The 20,299-nt window shown below is 39.5% G+C and overlaps 2 protein-coding genes across 5 annotated transcripts; both read left to right on the top strand.

Moving 5' to 3' along the window:
• The first annotated feature begins 11,720 nt into the window (after window positions 1-11,720).
• On the top strand, window positions 11,721-15,927 carry LOC131003319 (uncharacterized). Of its 3 annotated transcripts, XM_057929852.1 has the most exons (6): window positions 11,790-12,218; window positions 12,330-12,349; window positions 13,661-13,773; window positions 14,019-14,369; window positions 14,501-15,236; window positions 15,489-15,927. In XM_057929852.1, the coding sequence occupies exons 1-6, from the start codon at window positions 12,112-12,114 to the stop codon at window positions 15,560-15,562; spliced, it is 1,401 nt and encodes a 466-aa protein (XP_057785835.1). In that variant the 5' UTR covers window positions 11,790-12,111; the 3' UTR covers window positions 15,563-15,927. The 3 variants fall into 3 exon arrangements, with proteins under 3 accessions (XP_057785821.1, XP_057785835.1, XP_057785829.1); XM_057929838.1 differs by lacking the exon at window positions 12,330-12,349 and having other exon boundaries at window positions 11,721-12,218; XM_057929846.1 differs by lacking the exon at window positions 12,330-12,349 and having other exon boundaries at window positions 15,498-15,927.
• Window positions 15,928-16,891: 964 nt separating this feature from the next.
• On the top strand, window positions 16,892-20,299 carry LOC131003297 (phosphatidylinositol 4-kinase gamma 8-like). 2 transcript variants are annotated; one of them, XM_057929815.1, is made up of 4 exons: window positions 16,892-17,167; window positions 17,896-17,961; window positions 18,270-19,330; window positions 19,433-20,299. In XM_057929815.1, exons 3-4 carry the CDS (start codon window positions 18,377-18,379, stop codon window positions 20,078-20,080), a joined length of 1,602 nt encoding a protein of 533 aa, XP_057785798.1. In that variant the 5' UTR covers window positions 16,892-17,167; window positions 17,896-17,961; window positions 18,270-18,376; the 3' UTR covers window positions 20,081-20,299. The 2 variants fall into 2 exon arrangements, with proteins under 2 accessions (XP_057785798.1, XP_057785788.1); XM_057929805.1 differs by having other exon boundaries at window positions 16,893-17,167; window positions 18,270-20,299.

The following is a 20,299-nucleotide window of genomic DNA, read 5'->3' as shown; positions in this document are numbered from 1 at the left end:
AAATTAATCAGATCTTTTTAATTGGACTAGCCAATTGGACCACGAATATATTTAAATGGGCTATACGAATTTTATCCACTACAACCATTATACAAATAAGATCAACAAATATGATTTAGTACCATAAGATTGGAATTATGTATGATTCCTTCTTTTTAAATAGTCTATATTCTCTCATATCTAATTAAGTTGATCACTTTTTTTTGCACGAGATTTAAGAAACTAGTGTTTTAAGTGTATTTCATAATAAAGTGAATAATAATTAGATATTTTATCGCTTATATTTATTCCATACAAGAAAATTGATCAATTTAATTGGAATGACTCAAAAAGAAATATTGATTAAGTTAGTTAAGAAAGAAGGAATAAGTACGTGTGTACCAACACAAACAAGGTATATATTATCAATATACACACCGCCCATGCACTAAAAGATATATATATTACTTTTTTTAAAGGATGACTATATAAAAAAATACTTAGAAATATGTTGTCCGTGTGTTGTGTTGTGTTGTGTTATTAACTTATTACAATTAGACTATTCTTTTATGTATTTCAGTTTGAACCTTACCATGTGCATACATATGTTTCAATCATAAATATAATAAGCTGAGAGAAAGGGCACATTACAGAATATTCCAAATAATATAGAAACTCCATTTGGATTTTGTTTTCATTTAAATAAAATTGCAGTGCAGATGAAGCCAAAGGCCGGGTGCAAGTTTAAATTACAACTACTTAGATAGACCTTTTCGACCATCTAATTTGACAGCTTATAACAAATGGATACATCAAGTAATTGCTAAGCACAAATTAATAAAAAAAATATTTGCTCTTTTATTATTCATCTCCTTCTTTTTTTCTTATTAGCTCACCCTTTCACCTATAATTCTGTTAGCCTTGCATTTTCTACCAAAAAAGAAAGAAATAATTCTAGGTTGGTTGAGCGTCCACTTCTAATTCATGGGAAAATAGTGTAAAATAAGACTTGCTATCATGGTTTTCAACAATGCATATTTAAATACTTATAGTTTCTATAAAAAGAAATCACTTAATTGATATTTCCCAAAATATAGGTTATGGTTATTAAGTGATACAGCATACAGTCAATAAGTAAGACAAATAAATAAGTTAATGGTGGAGTGATTAACATTTAATGCCCAAGGTCTGTCACAAGATTTTTAAATTTTTTAATTTCTTCAACCGAAAATGGAAAAAATAAATGAGACAATAATGAGCCAACAACCTTGTTTAAGACTAAAATGTGGTGCCATTTTCTTTTCTTTTCAGTTTTCACTGCATAATGACAGTAATAACTAGAAAAAGATAATTCACCTACTTGAATATGTGCCCAAAATGAAATCATAATTGTATTACTTATCTTTTGCAAATTAGTAATTTGCCATTTTTTTTTATCTGATAATATTGCTCATTCATGAAAATACATAATTATTTACTCGTTTTCATAATGGATGAGTCGGATTATCTCCATTCCAAATATTACATTATAGAAACGAGTAAGATTCAACATTTTATCAAACTTACAAATTTTATCTTGTTACATGAACTTGGTCTACTTTTTGTAAGGTTAATATATATAGTTTATGAAAAAAAAATTAGTGTTTGTTTGATTCATAAAATCAAATAAATCGAAGCACTTTGAGTTATTTTTTAAATAAGGGGAACTTTGTAAAATTGTTAAATTGCTACATCGATATCCCAACTTGAGAAAATGTGTTTTATGAATGATTCTAGACAAATTTTCGATGTTTTTAATTATTATTATTCATCATTTTGATAGAAATTCAGACTGGTCTATGTATTGTGTGTGTATTTAGTTTTGACATTAGAAGCCAAAAAATAAACAATGTAAATAATCTTTTCTTTTTGTGCAGTTTATCACAACACTTACAATAATAACCAAATTCGGAACAACCTTAAATTCAATTATCCACTCGACCATTTCTTCACTGAATCTAAAGCACTATAATTATGATAATATCACCGATTAGTTAATCGGCAAAGAGTAGTAAACTATACCTTCAAATTTATTTAATAATATCAACAAAAATCGGTTACAATAGAGTAAAACAAAACAACAAAAACTCAATTCACATAGCCGTATAAATCGCAAGTCAAAACGAACTCACCCATCAATACGATCTCGTGAACATTACCAATATTTAGCATCGATTCAATGAATCTATGCTTACCGATATATACTATCGATGCAATGAATCAATGAACTATAATTTCTATATCCAAGTAGTTGCATGTCAATAAATCATTGACTCGATATAGTGGGTGTTTCCAAGCTCTTTAAAATAATGTATAAATTGCTTAGAAGTTTATAAGTTGTTTTAATGTTTGTCAAATTTGAGGGTAATTTGGCTAGCTTATAATTTTTTTAAATAACTTATAAGCTCCTTAAAAGTGTTTGACAAAATAGACTCTTAAATAGCTTATAAACTATAAAAATAACCTCAAGAGCTTATACATTTTCCTGAAAAAATAAGTTCTTCTATCCAACTTATTTTATCTTATAAGCAACATTTATTTTACAAAATAACTCAACTATAATTTTTTATTTTCATTATATATCATTCTAATTTCATCGCACTTTGATTTTCTTTATCTAACAAAGTTTTTCTCTCTCTAATTTTTTTTTTTCTAGCTTATAAGCTTCAATTATCCAAACATTTTGACAAACTTATAAGTTGTTAAGAAATTATATCTTATAGGCTCTTGAAATATCTTATAAGCTCGAAGAACTTATAAGCTCTTTAAAATAAGCTTAGCCAAACACCCATAAAATAAGCTCTTAAATAAGTTATAAGATTTAAAAATAAGCTTCGAAAGCTTATAAGCTCCCCAAAAAATAAGTTTTCCTACCCTAACTTTTTTTAATAATCTTATACACAACAATCATTTTACAAATATTATTCAATTACAACTTGTTATTTTCATTATATACCATTTCAAATTCATCTCTTCAACAAATATTTTTTTTCTCTCTATAGCAATTTTTTTTTCTCTTTGACCTATAAGCTCAATTATCCAAATATTTTAACAACTTATAAACTCTTAAAAACTACTCCTTCCATCCCCCAAATAATTTTCTGGTAGGGACGGCACGGATTTTAAGGAAAAATTGTTAAATGTATTGATAAAGTATAAAAAATGTTATAATTAATATTGAAAGTGATGAAAAGATGTTTATAATTAATTTTAAGAATGATGAAAGATTGAAAATGAAGAACAAATAAAGTATTATTAATGGTGGGGTAATGTCAAAAAATGAATAAGAAGTTATTTGAGAGACGTCCAACAAAGAAAATATAGCAAGTTATTTAAGAGACGAAGGGAGTACATCTTATAACATGTTGGAACTTATAATCCGTTTAAAATAAATTTAGCCAAATACCCTCATAATTTATCAAGTGCTACACTTTACATGAGCACTACTTCTATTTAGTTCACGTTAAGATAGATTTTCTTATATTTATATTTATATTTATATTTATATTTATATTTATATTGATTCCAATACCTTATAAATTATTTTTGAGATTGTTAGTGTTTAGTATTGGTGATACTCATGTTTGATAGTTGTCATTATGTAGACAAATGTGTTTGTGCTTTCAACGTATCTCTCAGTGTCTGGTACTTTGGTTAGTACAGTCCAACTCAAGCACGACTCTTCTTAAAGTATATCTCATTTGTTCATAGATATATCTGCTCCCAATATGCAGAGCAGTTATAACTCCTTGGTTATTCTAAGATAAGGAGTTATCTACAAGAGTCCTTGGTTTATCATATCTCTTCTAGGGTTTTCAATCGCCTATATCTATAAAAGGCCGAAGAGATCATCATATGAAGGCGACTGCGTTTATTACTCTTATTCAGTGTTTAAAGAGTTGTTTGTGAGTATGTCGAGTTCGTTCTGTGAGTGAGTGAACGAACTGGTGAGTTTTGCTTTTTACATTTGTAAGTAAAGTCTGTGGTGTTTTGGGTTTCTTGTTTTTCCCTTTACCAGCTTGTTGGTGAAGATTATTTCGTGGGTGTTGGTGGTGAATAAGATGTATTCACGGTTAGAGAATTGATTGTTGTTCTTCTCTCAATTGTTTACGGTAGGGAGAGGTTGGGAAAATATTGTGGCTAGAAGATTAGAGAGTCTGTCGTGTAAGTCCTACATATCTTATCATCACTAGTAAACGATTTACTCTTGGGCGTGGCCCCCAGACGTAGGTTTTACCACCGAATTAGATGAACAATTATGGTGTTCAGTGTTCTTACTTTCCGTAATACGTTTACTGTTACTTTGTAAAGTACATTATCTGATATATTGTGGTTGCGAGGTTTATGAAATTGGATAGGTAACTATTTCAGTTAGTTTTATAAATTAAATAAGAATTAAAGTTCAATTTGTTAATATTATCTTTAACCTTAAATAATTAGAGCATTCATAACATAGAGTCCTTGGAGAGTCATCTCTTTAGAGTCACTCTCCACATTGGAGAGTGATACTTTTTAAATATTAGATCATCGACAACAATTTATGAACTTTATAGATTTTTTATTTCATTTTCAAAAATTAAAATTAAAATTTTTTATTAAATAATAATGATCGAATTTCAAAAAACAAACGATCCACTTTTTTAAAATTGCGCGCAGAAGCACACATGCCTGACTTCTTCGGCTTCAAATAAGGCTCGTTTTATCAAGACTGAGGGCTCGGTGGGGCTCGAGTGCTTCGAGCCTCGCTGTGGATGCTCTTCATAAAAATAATAAATCGAGCTTTAATTTTTTTTAATTTATTAAATTAATAATTTCAATAACTATTTATGAAATTTTAAAATTAAATAAATATATAAAATAATAAAGATAATAACATGATTTTTTTTTTTGACTTGGGAGAGTCGGGGAGATAATAACGTGAATTAAATACGAACGATGGTCATATAAAATACTAGTTACATATTACATATGATTTCTGTTTATCAAGATAACATGAAACATATGATCGCGTCGTCCATCCTGAACGCCCCACCCACCGCCGTCGCCGTCGATTGTTGTGCCTCGCCTCGCTGTCGCCGTCACCGTCGATTGCTGCGCCTCGCCTCGCCTCGCCCTCGCCGTCGCCGTCGATTGCTCGCCTCGCCTCGCCATCTCCGTCGATTGCTGTGCTTTGTCGTCGATTGTTGCGCCTCGCCGCACTGTCGATTGCTGCCGACCTCGCCTCGCCTCGCCATCGATTGCTGCCGACCTTCCTCCTCATCGCTCGACTGCCGCGCCTGCCGCCGAACTCTGCCCACCTCCGCTTTACCCAGCAGGGTGACATTCTTAGTGGATGCGAATCATTTTAGAGCTTGCTGTGAAAACTTGGATCGGAATTGAGTGACAAGTGAGAAGACCGGCGACACCACCACTTCATCGTGCTCGCGACGACGCCGACTCGCCTCTGGCAACGGGAGTTGCAGGCCATCAACCACCAACTTAAAAAGAGAGACATCAGCTGCCGCAGATCACGATCGGCTCCCAGCTGACCTTCGTAGCAGACCTCCGTAGCAGATCTCCGCAGCAGTAGACAGGTGCCGATGACCTAGCAGATCCAGCAGTTTTCCGTAGCAGATCGGCGCCGATCTTCACAGTAGCAGACCAGACCTTCGCAGTAGCAGACCGGCGCAATCCGCTCCCAGCAGACCTCCGATCGGCTCCCAGCTGACCTTCACCGCAGCTGAACGACGTCGTTCCTGCAACACCCAGCAATCGGCTCTCAGATCCGATGCCGATTGTGCTTCCAGAATACTGATTGTGCTCTGGTTTCTCCCAGATCTCGAGAACTTTCTCCGCGGCGACGATTTTCCTCCCTACGGTACAGTTAAGGTTTCGTTTCTCGACTGCTTGGTTGTTCTGTATGGTTCTGTGAAACTGGATTGAACCGATGTGATTCTATCTGCTGTCAAATTAACATTGGTGGTTTAAATGGAATGGAGAGAGGTGAGGAAACGAAGGGCTGGCCAACCTTTTTCCGAGAGAATACCGACAAGACACCAAAGATACCCAAACCCTAGGAACACAAGCCTCAGTTCGAGAAGAACCTTTAATGGAACAGATGGTGGTAGATTTGGGAGGCAATCGACGAGGGGAGAGTGGAATGGGAGGGATAAGGCGATCACCACTTTCTTCGTCAACAATTTGCCAGACGGCTGCAGCGCGGATTTCCTGAGAAGAAAGTTTGCCACGATCTTGGAACCTATCGAAGTTGTTTGTCCAAAAAAGAGGGATTTGCGTGGGAAAGCTTTCGGTTTTGTTAGGTTCGGGGGGGTGAGTTTTCCCGATAAGTTGCTTGCGGATCTTAACACGCTATGGATCGGCAGCTATAAAATCAGGGTCTATAAACCAAGGTTTGAGAGAGAACTGAGGGCTGAAAGGCGGGAGGATCCGAAGCCTGATAAGAGTCAGGAGAAACCTCGTGTTTTTGAGAGAGCGGACAGGAAAGCTGGAATTTCCTTCAAAGATATTCTCACGGGGAACGAAGGAAAGGAGACACGAGCGGAAGAAGTACTTCACTTCAAGCCAACGGATGAGGAGAAAGCTTGGATACAGGGGGCAGTTACCGGTTTTCTGAAAAAGGAGTTCTTGTGGGAAGAGGTCAAAGACGAAATCATGGGAGAATGTTCGGGGAAACTGAAAGTTTCGACAATTGGAGGGAATTTCGTTCTCTTTCAGAGTGCATGCGGAGATCCAACTGAAGAAATCCTTAAAGAGATGGACGAATGGTTTCGGTTCTGGTTCTCGTGGAGTAGGAAATGGAAGATTGGCGATGTTTCGCATCAAAGAGTAGTCTGGACCAAATGGGTGGGTGTGCCTTTACATGCATGGAATCCTCGGTTCTTCAACGATGCATGTGCTAGCTTTGGTGTGGTTCGTAAAATTCATGAAGGTACCGCGACAAAGGAAAAGTTCGATGAAGCCTTCATTCAGGTTGACACGGGCCTCCATTCATGCGACAGACTTTTGGATTGCGTGATCGAGGGGACGTGTTTCAAAATTCGTGTCGAGGAGGTCAGAGATGCACCCAATCTCTGCGTCAGATGTCAGGTGGAGGAGGAGAGGACAGAATCGGACTCCGATTGGTCTTCGGAGGAGGTCTCAACGGGGCCGGCAGATGCTATTATCGAGGATGACGAAAAGAAATTTTACAAAAGCGGCAGCGTTTCATTGTCCCAAGAAACAGTCTCTTTGATTCCAGCATCGTGTGAGGGGGGTACAATCGAGGGCACAACCGAAGGCCAGTCCAGTAAAGAAGAGGAAGGCCCACATCATCTAGAGAGTGGCCCAGGAGATAAGGAAGCATTTTCGGCCCAACCCTTTTTTGACTCTTGCGGTTTGGTCTCCTCGAGCCCCCAAACAAGTGGAAAATCAGCGTCTCTTTTGGTGGAAGAAGTCACAGTGGGAAGGGAAGATGGATTTGCGGGAGGTCAGGTGGGAGAGAGTTCATCCTGTCAAGTTTTTGCCAAAGAAACGAGGCTTTCAGCCGCGTCTGGATCGGAGAAAGACAAAGAATGCGAGGGCCAACCACGACAGTCAGAAGATAAGGAGAGAAGCATTTTTCTTCAGGAAATCACCGAGAAAGAAACCGCTGGTAAAGCTCTAGAAAATAACAAAAAGAAACAGAGCAAGAAATCGAAGAAGGTGAGCCAAATACAGGGAGATAATAACGGATGGGGAAACTTCATTGCGGATCTGGAAACCGAAAGTTTGGAAATTTGGAAATTAGGGAAAACTTTGGGGCTTTCAAGCAAACTTACAGATCAGGAGATGGCAGCGCAAATTGAGGGCCAAGAGGAAGGCAGCGTGAGGACAGAAGCTGGGAGTAAACCAAGTAAGTGTCCATGAATTTTCTATCATATAACATTCGGGGCCTTGGGAGTATTGGGAAACAGAAAGATGTTAGTGAGATTGTCAAAATGCAAAAGATTGACTTTTGTTGCCTCCAAGAAACAAAAATGACTGAGTTTGATTCCTCGGTGTGTAACTCTTGGTGGGGTATTGATAATTTTGATCTTGTGGTTCGGAATTCTGAAGGGCGGTCTGGTGGTTTGGTTAGTGCTTGGAATAAAAATGTTTTCCAAGCTTCTAGCAAATGGGACGTCAGCGGGGCTGTGGTGGTGAATGGAAAATGGGTTCAAGATGATGTTGTGTGCTGCATCATTAATGTCTATGCACCAGTTGGTTCGGAAGAGAAATCTAGACTTTGGGATGTTATAAAAAATATAGTGGAACAAAATGCCGATCGCAGTGTCTGTGTGATGGGGGATTTTAACGCAGTGCGGAAGAGGGAAGAAAGAGTCGGAAGTGGGGATTCTTATGGGGCAGCAGATGCAAGAACCTTCGACAGCTTTATAGGTGATAGTGATAGCGGCCTTACAGAAATCAGATCCCAAGGGCGCAAATTTACGTGGTATAAGCCGAATGGGATGTGTAAAAGTAAACTGGATAGGTTTCTGGTTAACGACGAGTGGCTGCGTCAATGGGAGGGGTCGACGGGACGTGGTCTGCAGCGCACCATTTCGGATCATTGCCCTATTGTTTTGGTGTCAAAAGCAGAAGATTGGGGACCAAGGCCTTTCAGATTCCTCAATGTGTGGGGGTCACATCCGGAGTTTGAACAACAGGTTAGGAAAGTGTGGACGGCGAATGGAATGACGGGATGGAGATGCTTCGTGGTCAGTGAAAAATTGAAGAAACTGAAAACGGAATTGAAAGAATGGAATAAATCCACTTTTGGGAATATTGATGAAAGGATACAGGTTTTGAAGATTGAATTGCAAGCTCTTGACCAGAAAGATGAAGAGCATGGGATTGAGGAGTCTGAAATCATTCGAAGAAATGAAATCCAAGCGAATATTTTTCTACAGCTGAAAAACAAACAAAGGGTCTTGCAACAGCAAGCCAAGGTTCGGTGGCTCAAAAGCGGTGATCTTAACACGGGTTTCTATCACCGAGCGATTCTTGGGAGAAGGAAAAAGAATGAAATCTTGGGATTATACTTTGGAAATCAGTGGGTGTCTAATCCAGGGGAGGTCAAATCCAAAGTCCGGGAACACTTCGAAGTCTTCTTCAAAAAAAGGACACGGAATCTGCCAAACCTCCCCAATGATTTCCTCAAGAAAAAACTCTCCGATGAGGAGAGCAACTGGCTGTGTAGGGAGTTCAATTTGGAGGAGATCAAGGAGGCGGTGTGGAGCTGTGGTGGCGACAAAAGTCCGGGTCCAGATGGGTTCACGTTATCCTTCTGGAAGAATGCATGGTCGACAGTAAAGGATGATCTTCTCCAAGTTCTGAAAGAGTTTTTCGAGAACGGGAGGATCCCCAAAGGAAGCAATACTTCGTTCATTGTACTTATTCCGAAGAAGGAAGGGGCAGAGAAGCTGGATGAGTTCCGACCGATCTCCCTGATCAATAGCTTATACAAAATCATTGCAAAAATCCTTGCAGGGAGGCTGAAAATGGTGATGGGGTCTATTATCTCGGACAAACAGTGCGCTTTTATCAAAGGTCGGTTCATTCTTGATGGAGTGGTTATTCTCAACGAAGCAATTGCGGAAGCCAAGAAAAAGAAGATTGGTCGTATTTTCTTCAAGATCGACTTTGCTAAAGCTTACGACTCCGTTCAATGGGATTTTCTTGATGCTTTATTCGGTCGTATGAACTTCAATCAGAAATGGCGGAATTGGGTGAAGGGATGCCTCGACTCGGCGTCAGGCAGCGTGCTGGTGAACGGATCATCCACAGGTGTCTTCAAAATGGAACGAGGTCTTCGGCAGGGGGATCCGTTGTCCCCTTTTCTCTTTTTAGTCGTCGCCGAAGGGTTAAATGCCCTGATGGAGAGAGCTACTGATATCCAGCTCGTGGCTCCGGCTGTTCTGGGGATGGATAAAATTTCTGTGTCGCATCTTCAATATGCAGATGACACAATCTTCCTGTTGGCAGCTAACGAGGGGAATGTGACTTTAATTAAAAGGATCCTTCTTCTCTTCCAATTCCTTTCAGGGCTCAAAATCAACTTCGACAAGAGCAACTTGATGGCAGTTGGTGTCGAGAATGCGTGTTTAAGGAGGTGGGCAGGATATCTCAACTGTAAGGAGGGATCTCTTCCTTTCAATTATCTCGGTATCAAGGTTGGGGGACGGATGAATAGCAGTGTGGAATGGAGTTGCGTGGTGGAAAAAGTGTTGAGGAAAATCAGAGGTTGGAAGAAGAAATCTCTTTCTTTGGCAGGGCGTATCGTTCTTGTGAAGTCGGTCCTTCAAGCCATCCCAGTGTTTCAATTGTCTTTTTCCTTCATTCCTAAATCGGTAATTCACGACCTCAACTCCGTTTTTGGAAAATTTTTGTGGGGGGAAGTGGCGTGTCTAGGTCTATTGCTTGGTTCAAATGGAAAGACATGTGTGTCGACAAGCTTCAAGGGGGATTGGGCTTTCGAAACATTGAATGGTTTAACAAGGTCTTGGTGTTTAAATGGGTGTGGAGGTACTTGGTCGAGAGGGAGGCGCTGTGGGTCAGGGTGATTAAATCCTTGTACGGGGATTTGTCAAGAGGGGTGGGAGGGGAGTGGAGGGTGGAGAAAAGGGGCGGGATGAAGGGATGGTGGTCGAAAATTGTTGGGAGAGCAGGGAGGGAGGAAGAAAAGTGGTTTAGTGGCAATATTCAAAGGATTATGGGGAATGGTAGAGAGGTCAGTTTTTGGGGTGAGACGTGGGTGGGGAACAGCCACCTCAAGATCCTCTTCCCTAGACTTTTTAATCTTAGTCTCTTTAAAGATGGTAATGTGCAGGAGGCTGGGGAATGGACGGAGGAAGGATGGGTGTGGGATCTCAAGTGGCGAAGGGAGCTGAGGGAGAGGGAGAAGAAGATGGAGGAAAATTTGAGGACAGTCATTGGGGCGCTTTCTCCTTGCCTAGAACTTATGGACGGCTGGAGCTGGAAGAACGCAGCGGGGGGGAACTTCTCGACTAAAGCGGCCTATGAGGAGTGCGCAAAGGCGGAAGGTGATCATTTTGGGAGACACATTGAAGCTACTGCCCAAATGTGGACGGCACAGGCTCCTCACAAAGCCAGAGTGACAGCTTGGAGAAGCATTTGTAACAGGCTGCCAACCTGCGAAAACCTTCTCAAAAGGAATGTCCTCATCCCAGCCGAAGAACAGTGGTGCAATGCATGTGTGTGGAGGGAGGAAACAGCTGAACATTCTTTTCTCCATTGTCCGAAAGTCGATCGCGTGTGGGACAAAATCCATCAATGGATTGGAATGGAAACGGCTAAACCACAAAAAGTCGAAGATCATTTCATTTCTTTCATTGGAGGAGGAAGAGGTAAAAGAAACAAGAACTTCCTTAAAGCTCTTTGGATTGGGACTGTTTGGCTGATCTGGAAGTATAGGAATGAGAGTAGGTTTGAGAACAAGAATTGGGAGGTGTCCAATCTTGTTAATGAGGTCAAAGGGAGGCTTTGGAGCTGGAACAAAATCTACCATATTGTCGAGTTCAATGTTTCTTTTACCTTGTGGTGCTCTAACGAGTTCGCACCACTTGTTTGATGTTTTTGGTACTCCTAGTACCACCCCAGTTTTTTAATGAATTTTTTATTGATCAAAAAAAAAAAAAAAAAAAAAGTATAATAGATTAATAGTAGTCAATCGAGAAAATTACAGTTGATCTAATGAAGTTACTGCACGATCTTCCATCTCCCAACAATGAAACCGTTGAATAAAAAAAAAGCCAATTTTCCTCCACCCCTTAACCACTCACCAAAAAATCCCCTCTCTCTCTCTAACCTCAGAGAGAGTACAAGAAAAGGAAGGAGGAAAAAAAGGGAGGTAGCTACGAACTCTCTTTCACCAAACACACACCAGTAATGGAGTCTATCAGAAAAACCCTCGAAGAAGAAAACCCGCATTGCTGAAATTACTGCAATGGGTAAGGCGGAGGACGAGCAGTCTCAGCCGAGTACACCACTTGATGCTCGGGGTACAACCCCAGCTGCAGGGAGCAGCAATGGCTGCTGCTTAGGCTGCACTAGGCTGCGGAAGTCGGTGACCTTTAGATGCGTCTTTGTTTTGTTGCTCGGCGTAGCAGTGTTGCTGTCGGCCGTTTTTTGGCTGCCATTTTTTCGGTTCAGAGATCGTCAAGATCCGGATCTGGATTATGCAGGTTGGTCGGATTTATTTGTTTGTTGTTTATTGTTAGATATTTTTATTTTTGAAGTTTGGTTCAATTGTTTATGTAGTACAATTATCAGCATTTCTTTTTCTGTACATGCAGATATGTATGTCGGTCCCGTGGTAAGTCGGTGGAATTTTGTGTGTGATTTTTGATGGTTGAATTTTTGAATTTTAGCGTTGAGACGGCGCATTTTGGTTTTAGGAGCTTGGATAATGATTTGAATTTCTTCCCTCTTTTGATGTTTGAATTAGAGTTTGTGTCGAACTCGAAAATATAAACTTCCCCTTTTCTCATTGAAAGTTCTTAATTGTAATTGTGGTTATTACTAAATTGTTAATTGTAATTATAGTTGTATTTATCCTGAGATCAAATAGTACTTTAAATGCTTTTTGATATCTGATGATTTGCAAATTTATATGTATCTTGTAATTTTGCATATGGCTATGAGTGTACTAGCTTGGATTATGCATTTCGAGTTGTTGTAGGATGGAATCTGAAAAATGAAGTGTATTCTTTTACAATATTTCTGGAAACGCTTTTTATTACTGGATGAAGGCAATGGATAGCTCAACTGATTTTTGGGAGATAATGAGTTTGTTAGTGTCATAAATGAATTTAAGCTCAATTAATGACTTTGTTTAGGAGGATTAGTCAACTTTGTGCAAGTCTCATAAATGAATTTAAGCTCGAATTAGGCTATATCGAACTTTTAAAGAAATGCAGAATCCAATGTTCACTTTTGGTCTAGAGTTTGGGAGTATTACTGTGGTTGGCGCTGAAGTTCACTTTTGCTGCCCCAATAGTTTTTGACTTGGTATTTTGTTCATTTATGATTTATCACTAAAAAACACAACTTTTTTTGGGTGATATAATTAATGAAGCCTTATAAAGCATGTAAATATGTGAGTAATAAAAAGGAAGCACAATTAATAAATCTGAGCTGTTCTCTTGCTTATGAATTTGTTAGAAATGAGAGATGCTGGTAGAATTTTGACGGTGAAGAAACTTGGGACTTCTTTACCCTCTAATGAAACAAGAACATAGATGCTGGCAGACATTTTAGATATTTTTTCTTATTCTTTAGTTTTACACGTCTCACAACACTTGTATTTCAACTGGATGTAATAGATTACTGAGGGAGAGAGTTGTCGAGCTAAGGAATTCAATAAAACTTTTCATTTTTTGTTTTTCTTTCTTATTTATCAGGCACGATTCAGGTAAAATCGTGTTATGTTCCGAGTTGTGTTATGAGTAGTAGGTTGGTTTGGTTGATAGAAGATTCTCTATCACTTAGATTACATTTTTTTCTAATCTGTTCCATCTTTTACATTTCTAGTGAAGTTACTGGATAAAAGCATCATTATATTGTCTTATTGAGGAAGGCTTTTATTTGTTATGCCGTCATATGATGTTTGTTTGATATCATCCAGGTTACGATATAGTGGCGAGTTTTATGCTGAGCAAGCCAGCATCTTTTCTCCAAGATCATGTCTTGCGACTCGAGGGTGACATTTTTGATGAGATGAGCTTCCCCTCAGTTAAAGTACTCCTACAACCCTTGCTTTTTTTCCTTTTATTTTTGTTTCTTTTAGATCGGACGTATCCTTGTTTAACAAAAACATGTCAAAATTTTAAATATTGGCAACATTTCGATAACTTGTGTTGCTAGCCATTCTTTCAAGGGATTTGAAGGGATAACCTAGAACCGACCCTGTAACTTGTAACCATCTCTAAACATATGCTGCTGTCCTTTTCTGTTTACGTGATCTTAATTAGGTTTCCTTTCAGGTAGAAATAATATCCGCGAAACCATCAGCTGAACCAAACAGAACAAGAGTTGTGTTTGCAGTCGAATCAGATTTGACAAGCCAAAGTTTAATCAGAGACTCCTTCATGTATCTAATTTCGCGCCAATCAGTTCTTCATTTGACGGCATCTTTGTTTGGGGATCCATTCTCCTTTGAGGTGCTCAAATTTAGAGGAGGCATCACTGCTAGTCCCGAACAGAAAGCGTTCCTCATGCAAAGTGGGCAGATCCTTTTCAACTTCACCCTAAACTTCTGCATCGATCAAATCCTAAACAATTTCGATGAACTTAGGAGCCAACTGAGGATGGGCTTAGATCTGGCTCCATATGAGGTCTGAGGATCTTCTGTGCGTTGCTTTACAGTTCTAACAGCTTTCCGTTTGACCAAATATGCGCTTCCTCTTTGTGCCACTTAACCTTTTGCAAAAAATTTTGATACTTTGCTCCTTTTTCTGAAATGCAGAATTTGTATATAAGCCTGACCAACTTTAAGGGTTCAACAATCGATCCTCCAACAACAGTGGAGTCGAAAGTTCTCTTGGCAGTGGGTATTAACTTCTCAAAATCAAGAATAAAGCAGCTGGCTCAAACTATAACCAGATCTCATTCCAAGAATCTTGGTCTGAATAACACTGTGTTCGGACGGGTGAAGCAGGTTCGTCTTTCATCTATTCTGCAGCACTCACTTGGTAGTGAAGGCAGTGGTCCATCTCCATCACCATCTCCTGCTCCATCTCCGTTGCCGCGCTCCCATCTTCACCACCACCCCCACCACCATCACCCCTACAGTCCTATGGCCAGTCCTGCTCCTCACATTCCACCTTCACCATCAACAGGACACCATAAATCAGCAACTGGGAGAGGACCGCCTGCGTTTACACCCGTGCCTGCACCAGCACCAGCACCAGTACCAGTAAAAAATAAAGCAGCACCACCTCCAGCTTGTCATTTTGGCAATGGTAATAAGTTCCCTTGGAAGCACAATAAACACCCTCGCTCGGCTCCTTCTTCTGCGCCAGGCTATGCACCAAATGCAGCTCCGTCACAACCAAGACATACAGACTCCCCACCTCCGAAATTGTCTCTGGCTCCAGCGCCAAGTCCACGTCACGTAGCGTATATTCACAGCCACCCCCCATCGAAGAGTGAAGTTCGTGCAAGGCCATTGGACATAATGGTTTCACCCTCACCATCTCCATGTGAGTATATAACCCACCACCCTCATAAACACATATTTCGAGGTTATTTCATTGTTTACTAAAATAGATTGGAACTTTGGAATCCCAAGGTCCTTAATATATATATTTTTTAATCATTTGAGCTAATTTTGCTTAATTCATATCCCATTAAAAGAGTGAGATTTGGGAAATCCTAGTAATAAGGATAAAAATAGTCCCAAGTCCCAATCATGAAAAGTAAACGGCCTCCTAATTGATTGCCTTCTTTTGCAGCCTCTACAGGTATCACCGGCTCGAGTGTACAGGCTCTACTGCTGCTTGCATTAGTGATGTTTCTTCTTCCGTAGCTGCAGGAGAATGAGAAGCATAAGTTTAAGGCTGGGGTCGCGATGGGCTTAAGATTTGCTTGTGCAAGGAATTTTGGTGGCGTGAGTGAGGCCATGGCTCAAGACGGAGTGCAGATAAGTTGTGCTGTGGTTTGTAAATATTTTGATTGAAAATTCGAGCGGCCAAACCCATCTAAGGTCAAAGTCACAGAGGTGACAGGCCGGTGATGAAATGCGCTGCCGCCGATTTGTGTATGAATATCTCTTCTGCTTAAGTTTAAGGAGGGAAATTTCCACAAATGTAAAAACATCACCCCTTTTTTTTTGGTTTCTTTAAATATTTTACTTATATATCATAATTCATAATCCAAGATCCTAATGGTCCAGATTTGTCTTCGGATCCCGTGATAGGTTTTTTCTTTGCAAGTGACATGTAAAAATCATTTGATACTTAGAATTGGATAAGTACTTGTTTATTGTTTCAATGTTTACACAAATTAATAAAAATGTCACAACATAAACATAGTATCCAACGGTTAAAAAAAAAACACCTTTGCGTTCTGAAAGTTATCTTTGGTACCTAGAAGTCAACGTGTTTTGTAGCAACAAGTATGTGGCTTATCTGACGTAATCTAAAAATTTGATGTGAAACTCTTTAATTCAAAACAAGGTTATTCTTATTTCAATTAATGTTATATAATTTCAATACTCAATCTTCTCGCTAGAAATCACTTTCAACAATTTAGGCTACGTCAGATATGATACATACGTGCTTCGGGGAAATATATCATCTTCTGACAGTCATAAAATAATTTTTGAAACACAAAAAATATTTTTTTAAAAACACTAGATTTTTCTTTACAACTATATTTTCGTCGAGACATTTCACTAATTCACACAATGTTGGTTTACCTTTTAGAATTTCACATAAAATAAATACTTTATTGCGAGCTATAAAATTATAACATTACAGTTTTTTTTTATTGCAGCTGATGTGTAAAGATTTTTATGTTTCACTTTGGTCGAAGTTAAATTAAAAAAGACCTTAGACGAATGGAAGCCACGTGGATTAAAAAAAGTAGCAACTTCTTACAATTGAATGACATTTTTATGTCGGCGATGTTAATGATATTTGAATTCGGGAAATGTTTATGCATGGAATAAGCGTGATGATGATGTTGACATAATTTCGACTTTGATGATATTTCGACTTTGAAATTATGTGCACAAAATTACAACACATAATAAAGTTGGTAGTATCAAATATCTTTGAGGGGCTAAAAGGTCATTTAACAAGTGGGAATGAAGAGAGCTAGTGTAATGAAATGATCATGTCTAGCCATAGACAGAAAACCGTCGCGCGGGAACATCGGAGCTCGAGAGAATATCTGCGTTTACCAGTTTTTTTTTGTTTTTTCTTTTTTTCTGAGGAAAAAAAGGGGTGGGTTATATATAAATGAAAAAAATAAACAAATGAAAAATTCCTGCATGAAAACGTAAAAAAAAAAAAAGTCGTAATTTCCGGTAGGAAGGTTTTTTTCGGTGACGGAATAATCCGCTCTCGCGCTCTCCCGTTGCCGTTGCCGTTGCCGTTGCATCACCCTGAATACCTCACCAGTGTTCAGGGTATACGAGATTCCGTGTTTTTGCTTTCCCCTTTGTCTTAAATTTTTGGATTTATGTAATAAATCAGTGAGATTGGATTTTAGCGTGGGGAAGTTGCTTTTGATTTTATTGTTTTCGTGAAATGTATGACTAGTTCGGTCAAATCTTCTATGTGATGACCTCCTTTCCTTAAATATAAAAATAAATAAAATTTGGTGATTTTGAACTTTTGTTAGAATTGTGCAGTGTTGTAGATGAAAGCCTGTATATCTGTTGTGGAACATTTAGATAATTACAGTGTGTACATGTGTGCATATATAAATTTATATTGTGTAATAATTTCATTTATCATGCTCAGAGTGTAAATCTCCTTCCAGCTAATCCATTATCCATATATGAATGAAAAATTAGCAAGTAAGAATTGCATTATATCTGTATTGAATTTCTGCTTTTTGGCTTGCTAGTTTGTTCCGTTGTTACTCTCTTTCTTCTCTCCCTCAATTTTCCACTAAATGAATCAAATTATTTGAAAAATGTAAAACTTATCATTTTCATCATGTGCAGTCCATTTGGTGAGTTTTGAGCAGAGGAGCGAGGGAGGGTCTAATAGAGGGGTAGGCATCTATCTATCTATCTATCTACAAAGCAATGCAACTAAGTATTCTTTTAAATCTGATTTTCATCAAACTTGTTGTTTTTGTTTCGTATAAATGTATAATGAAGGGTGCATATGCTTTCATTTCTTGCAGGTGTACGGAGATTAGCACCATGGTTCTAATCGTAGATCTTTGCAACTATTTCTGTGCAAATTTCAAGTAAGATCATATTCCTACATGGTTTCATACTATTTATCAGTTCTCAGGCAATATGGTTTAACTTATCATCAACACATATAGATGGAGTGAATACATTTAGGTATCTTTGTTCGAGTCAAGTAACACTACAAGCATATGTCTACCCTTGCAGATGTTGTTGTGTAGGTTGAGCTTGTGTATAGACAATGTATTGAACTTGAATGTGATACGTATTTCTCCTATCTTGAGCAAACAGCAATCAGAAAAAAACGTTGTTGCTTGATTGGTTGTGGCACTTAATAGAGAAACTACTATGCTTTGTGTTGCAGAAATGTGATGTCTAATCTCCCAGGACAGACTAACGCAAAATAAATCTCTTAAGAAGCAGCCCTTAGCATGTATAATAGCGTATATCCTCTGCACGCGTCTCTTCAAGATGGCTGTCGCCGTTGATCATGGTCATGGATTCAAGCCATTTACAAGACCCCCACGATGCAGACTCCAGTCCTTCACTCAACTTGACTACAAGATGCTCGACAAGCTCGACCAATCTTTGGAACATGACTGCGAGTTGTCTAACATCCACAAGAGCTTCTCCACTCCGTGCCTATCCAATTCCTCGTCAGTGAGAGACGACCGTGATACCAATTCAAGGATTGAGATCATCATCGGCCATGCTGCACCAAGGGTACGAGCTATGGTCGTGGAGGTTGCCATAGCCATGGCCTCCGGTGTCAAACCTGAGCCAACATCAAGTGGGCTTGGGGGCGCCTACTTCCTACGCTCTCAGAATGGGGACACCATAGCCGTTGCAAAGCCCATAGACGAGGAGCCTCTTGCGTTCAACAATCCAAAGGGTTTGGCTGGCCGTCTGCTAGGCCAGCCTGGTATGAAATGCTCCATCAGGATAGGTGAAACCGGCCTGCGTGAGTCAGCTGCTTATGTTCTTGACCACGACGGGTTTGCAGGCGTGCCACCGACAGCATTAGTCCGATTCTCCCATGTCAAGTTCAATATCAACAATCCGGGATCAGACTCAACCACAATCTACAAGATTGCATCCCTCCAACGCTATGTGAAGCACGACTCTGATGCAGGGGATTTGGGGCCTTCGAGCTTCTCTGTCACGTGCGTGCACCACATAGGTATACTGGATGTGAGGCTCATGAATCTTGACAGGCACGCGGGGAACATTCTTGTGAGGCATGGACAAGACAGGCCCTCTGAGCTGGTCCCAATAGATCATGGCTTCTGTTTGCCCGAGGCACTTGATGATCCGTATTTCGAGTGGCTGCACTGGCCGCAGGCGTCCATACCTTTCTCCGAGGCTGAAGTTGAATACATATCGGGGCTTGATCCCTACAAAGACGCGGAGATGCTGAGAAGTGAGGTTCCTTCGATTGGGGAGTCTTCCATTCGTGTTCTTGTGCTTTGCACCATCTTTTTGAAGCAAGCGACGGCTTACGGGCTGTGTCTTGCTGATATAGGTGAGATGATGACTAGAGACTTCAATGGAGGGGATGAAAACTGGAGCACATTAGAGAACCTATGCATAAATGCTAAGGCAAGATTGAAGAAACAACTAACTGATGACAGAACTATTTCCATACTCAAATGTGACTACCTCAATCAGCATGAACCAGAAGAAGAAGAAGAAGAAGAAGAAGAAGACGAAGAAGAAGATGCTGACGAAGATGATGATGAAGTGTTCAAATTTGATGAGAAACACGAGGATTGCCACGATGAAGCATCACACATCCCTGAAACTCCCACAAAAGGCAAGCCATCCAAAATCCCAAGATATTCATCAATGGTGGTGAAGTTTGCTAATCCGCCTTTGAGTGGAATCCAAGACTATCTGGATGATGATGGGGAGCTAGACACGTTCTTGGACAAGTGTGGCAACAATGTGGATGAGAATCCAAAGGCGGCAGCAGCAGGAGGTAGCTTGATGAGGAGTGTGAGTTACTCGGTGCCAAACTACAAGCGCGATGGACAATGCATCTATTTCGGGGAAATGGATGATGGAGAGTGGCACGCGTTGCTGGAGATATTCCAGAAGCTTCTGCCGGAGGCCTTCGAGGAGAGGAAGTCCATGGACCTGCCCAAGCACAGGTTGGGATCGTCGTGCCAGTTTTGAGCCGTGCTTAACTCGTGCCGAACAAACTATTATGTGTATACCAGATATGTATAGGATGTAGATAAGATATCAGTTTGGAGAGGGAAAGGCCAAAAACAGGCCATCCTTTCCCTTTTGGGCTATGTAGATGATCATGTGTTTTTTTCTCTTCCTTCATATTTTCTGCTCTTTCCTATGTTCTTTATATACTTTACTATTTTATCCAAACAGACTTCTCTA

The sequence above is a fragment of the Salvia miltiorrhiza genome, chromosome 1 (assembly GCF_028751815.1).
Source record: "Salvia miltiorrhiza cultivar Shanhuang (shh) chromosome 1, IMPLAD_Smil_shh, whole genome shotgun sequence".
Taxonomy (NCBI): Eukaryota; Viridiplantae; Streptophyta; class Magnoliopsida; order Lamiales; family Lamiaceae; genus Salvia; species Salvia miltiorrhiza.
This window is presented reverse-complemented; position numbering and strand designations above follow the sequence as displayed.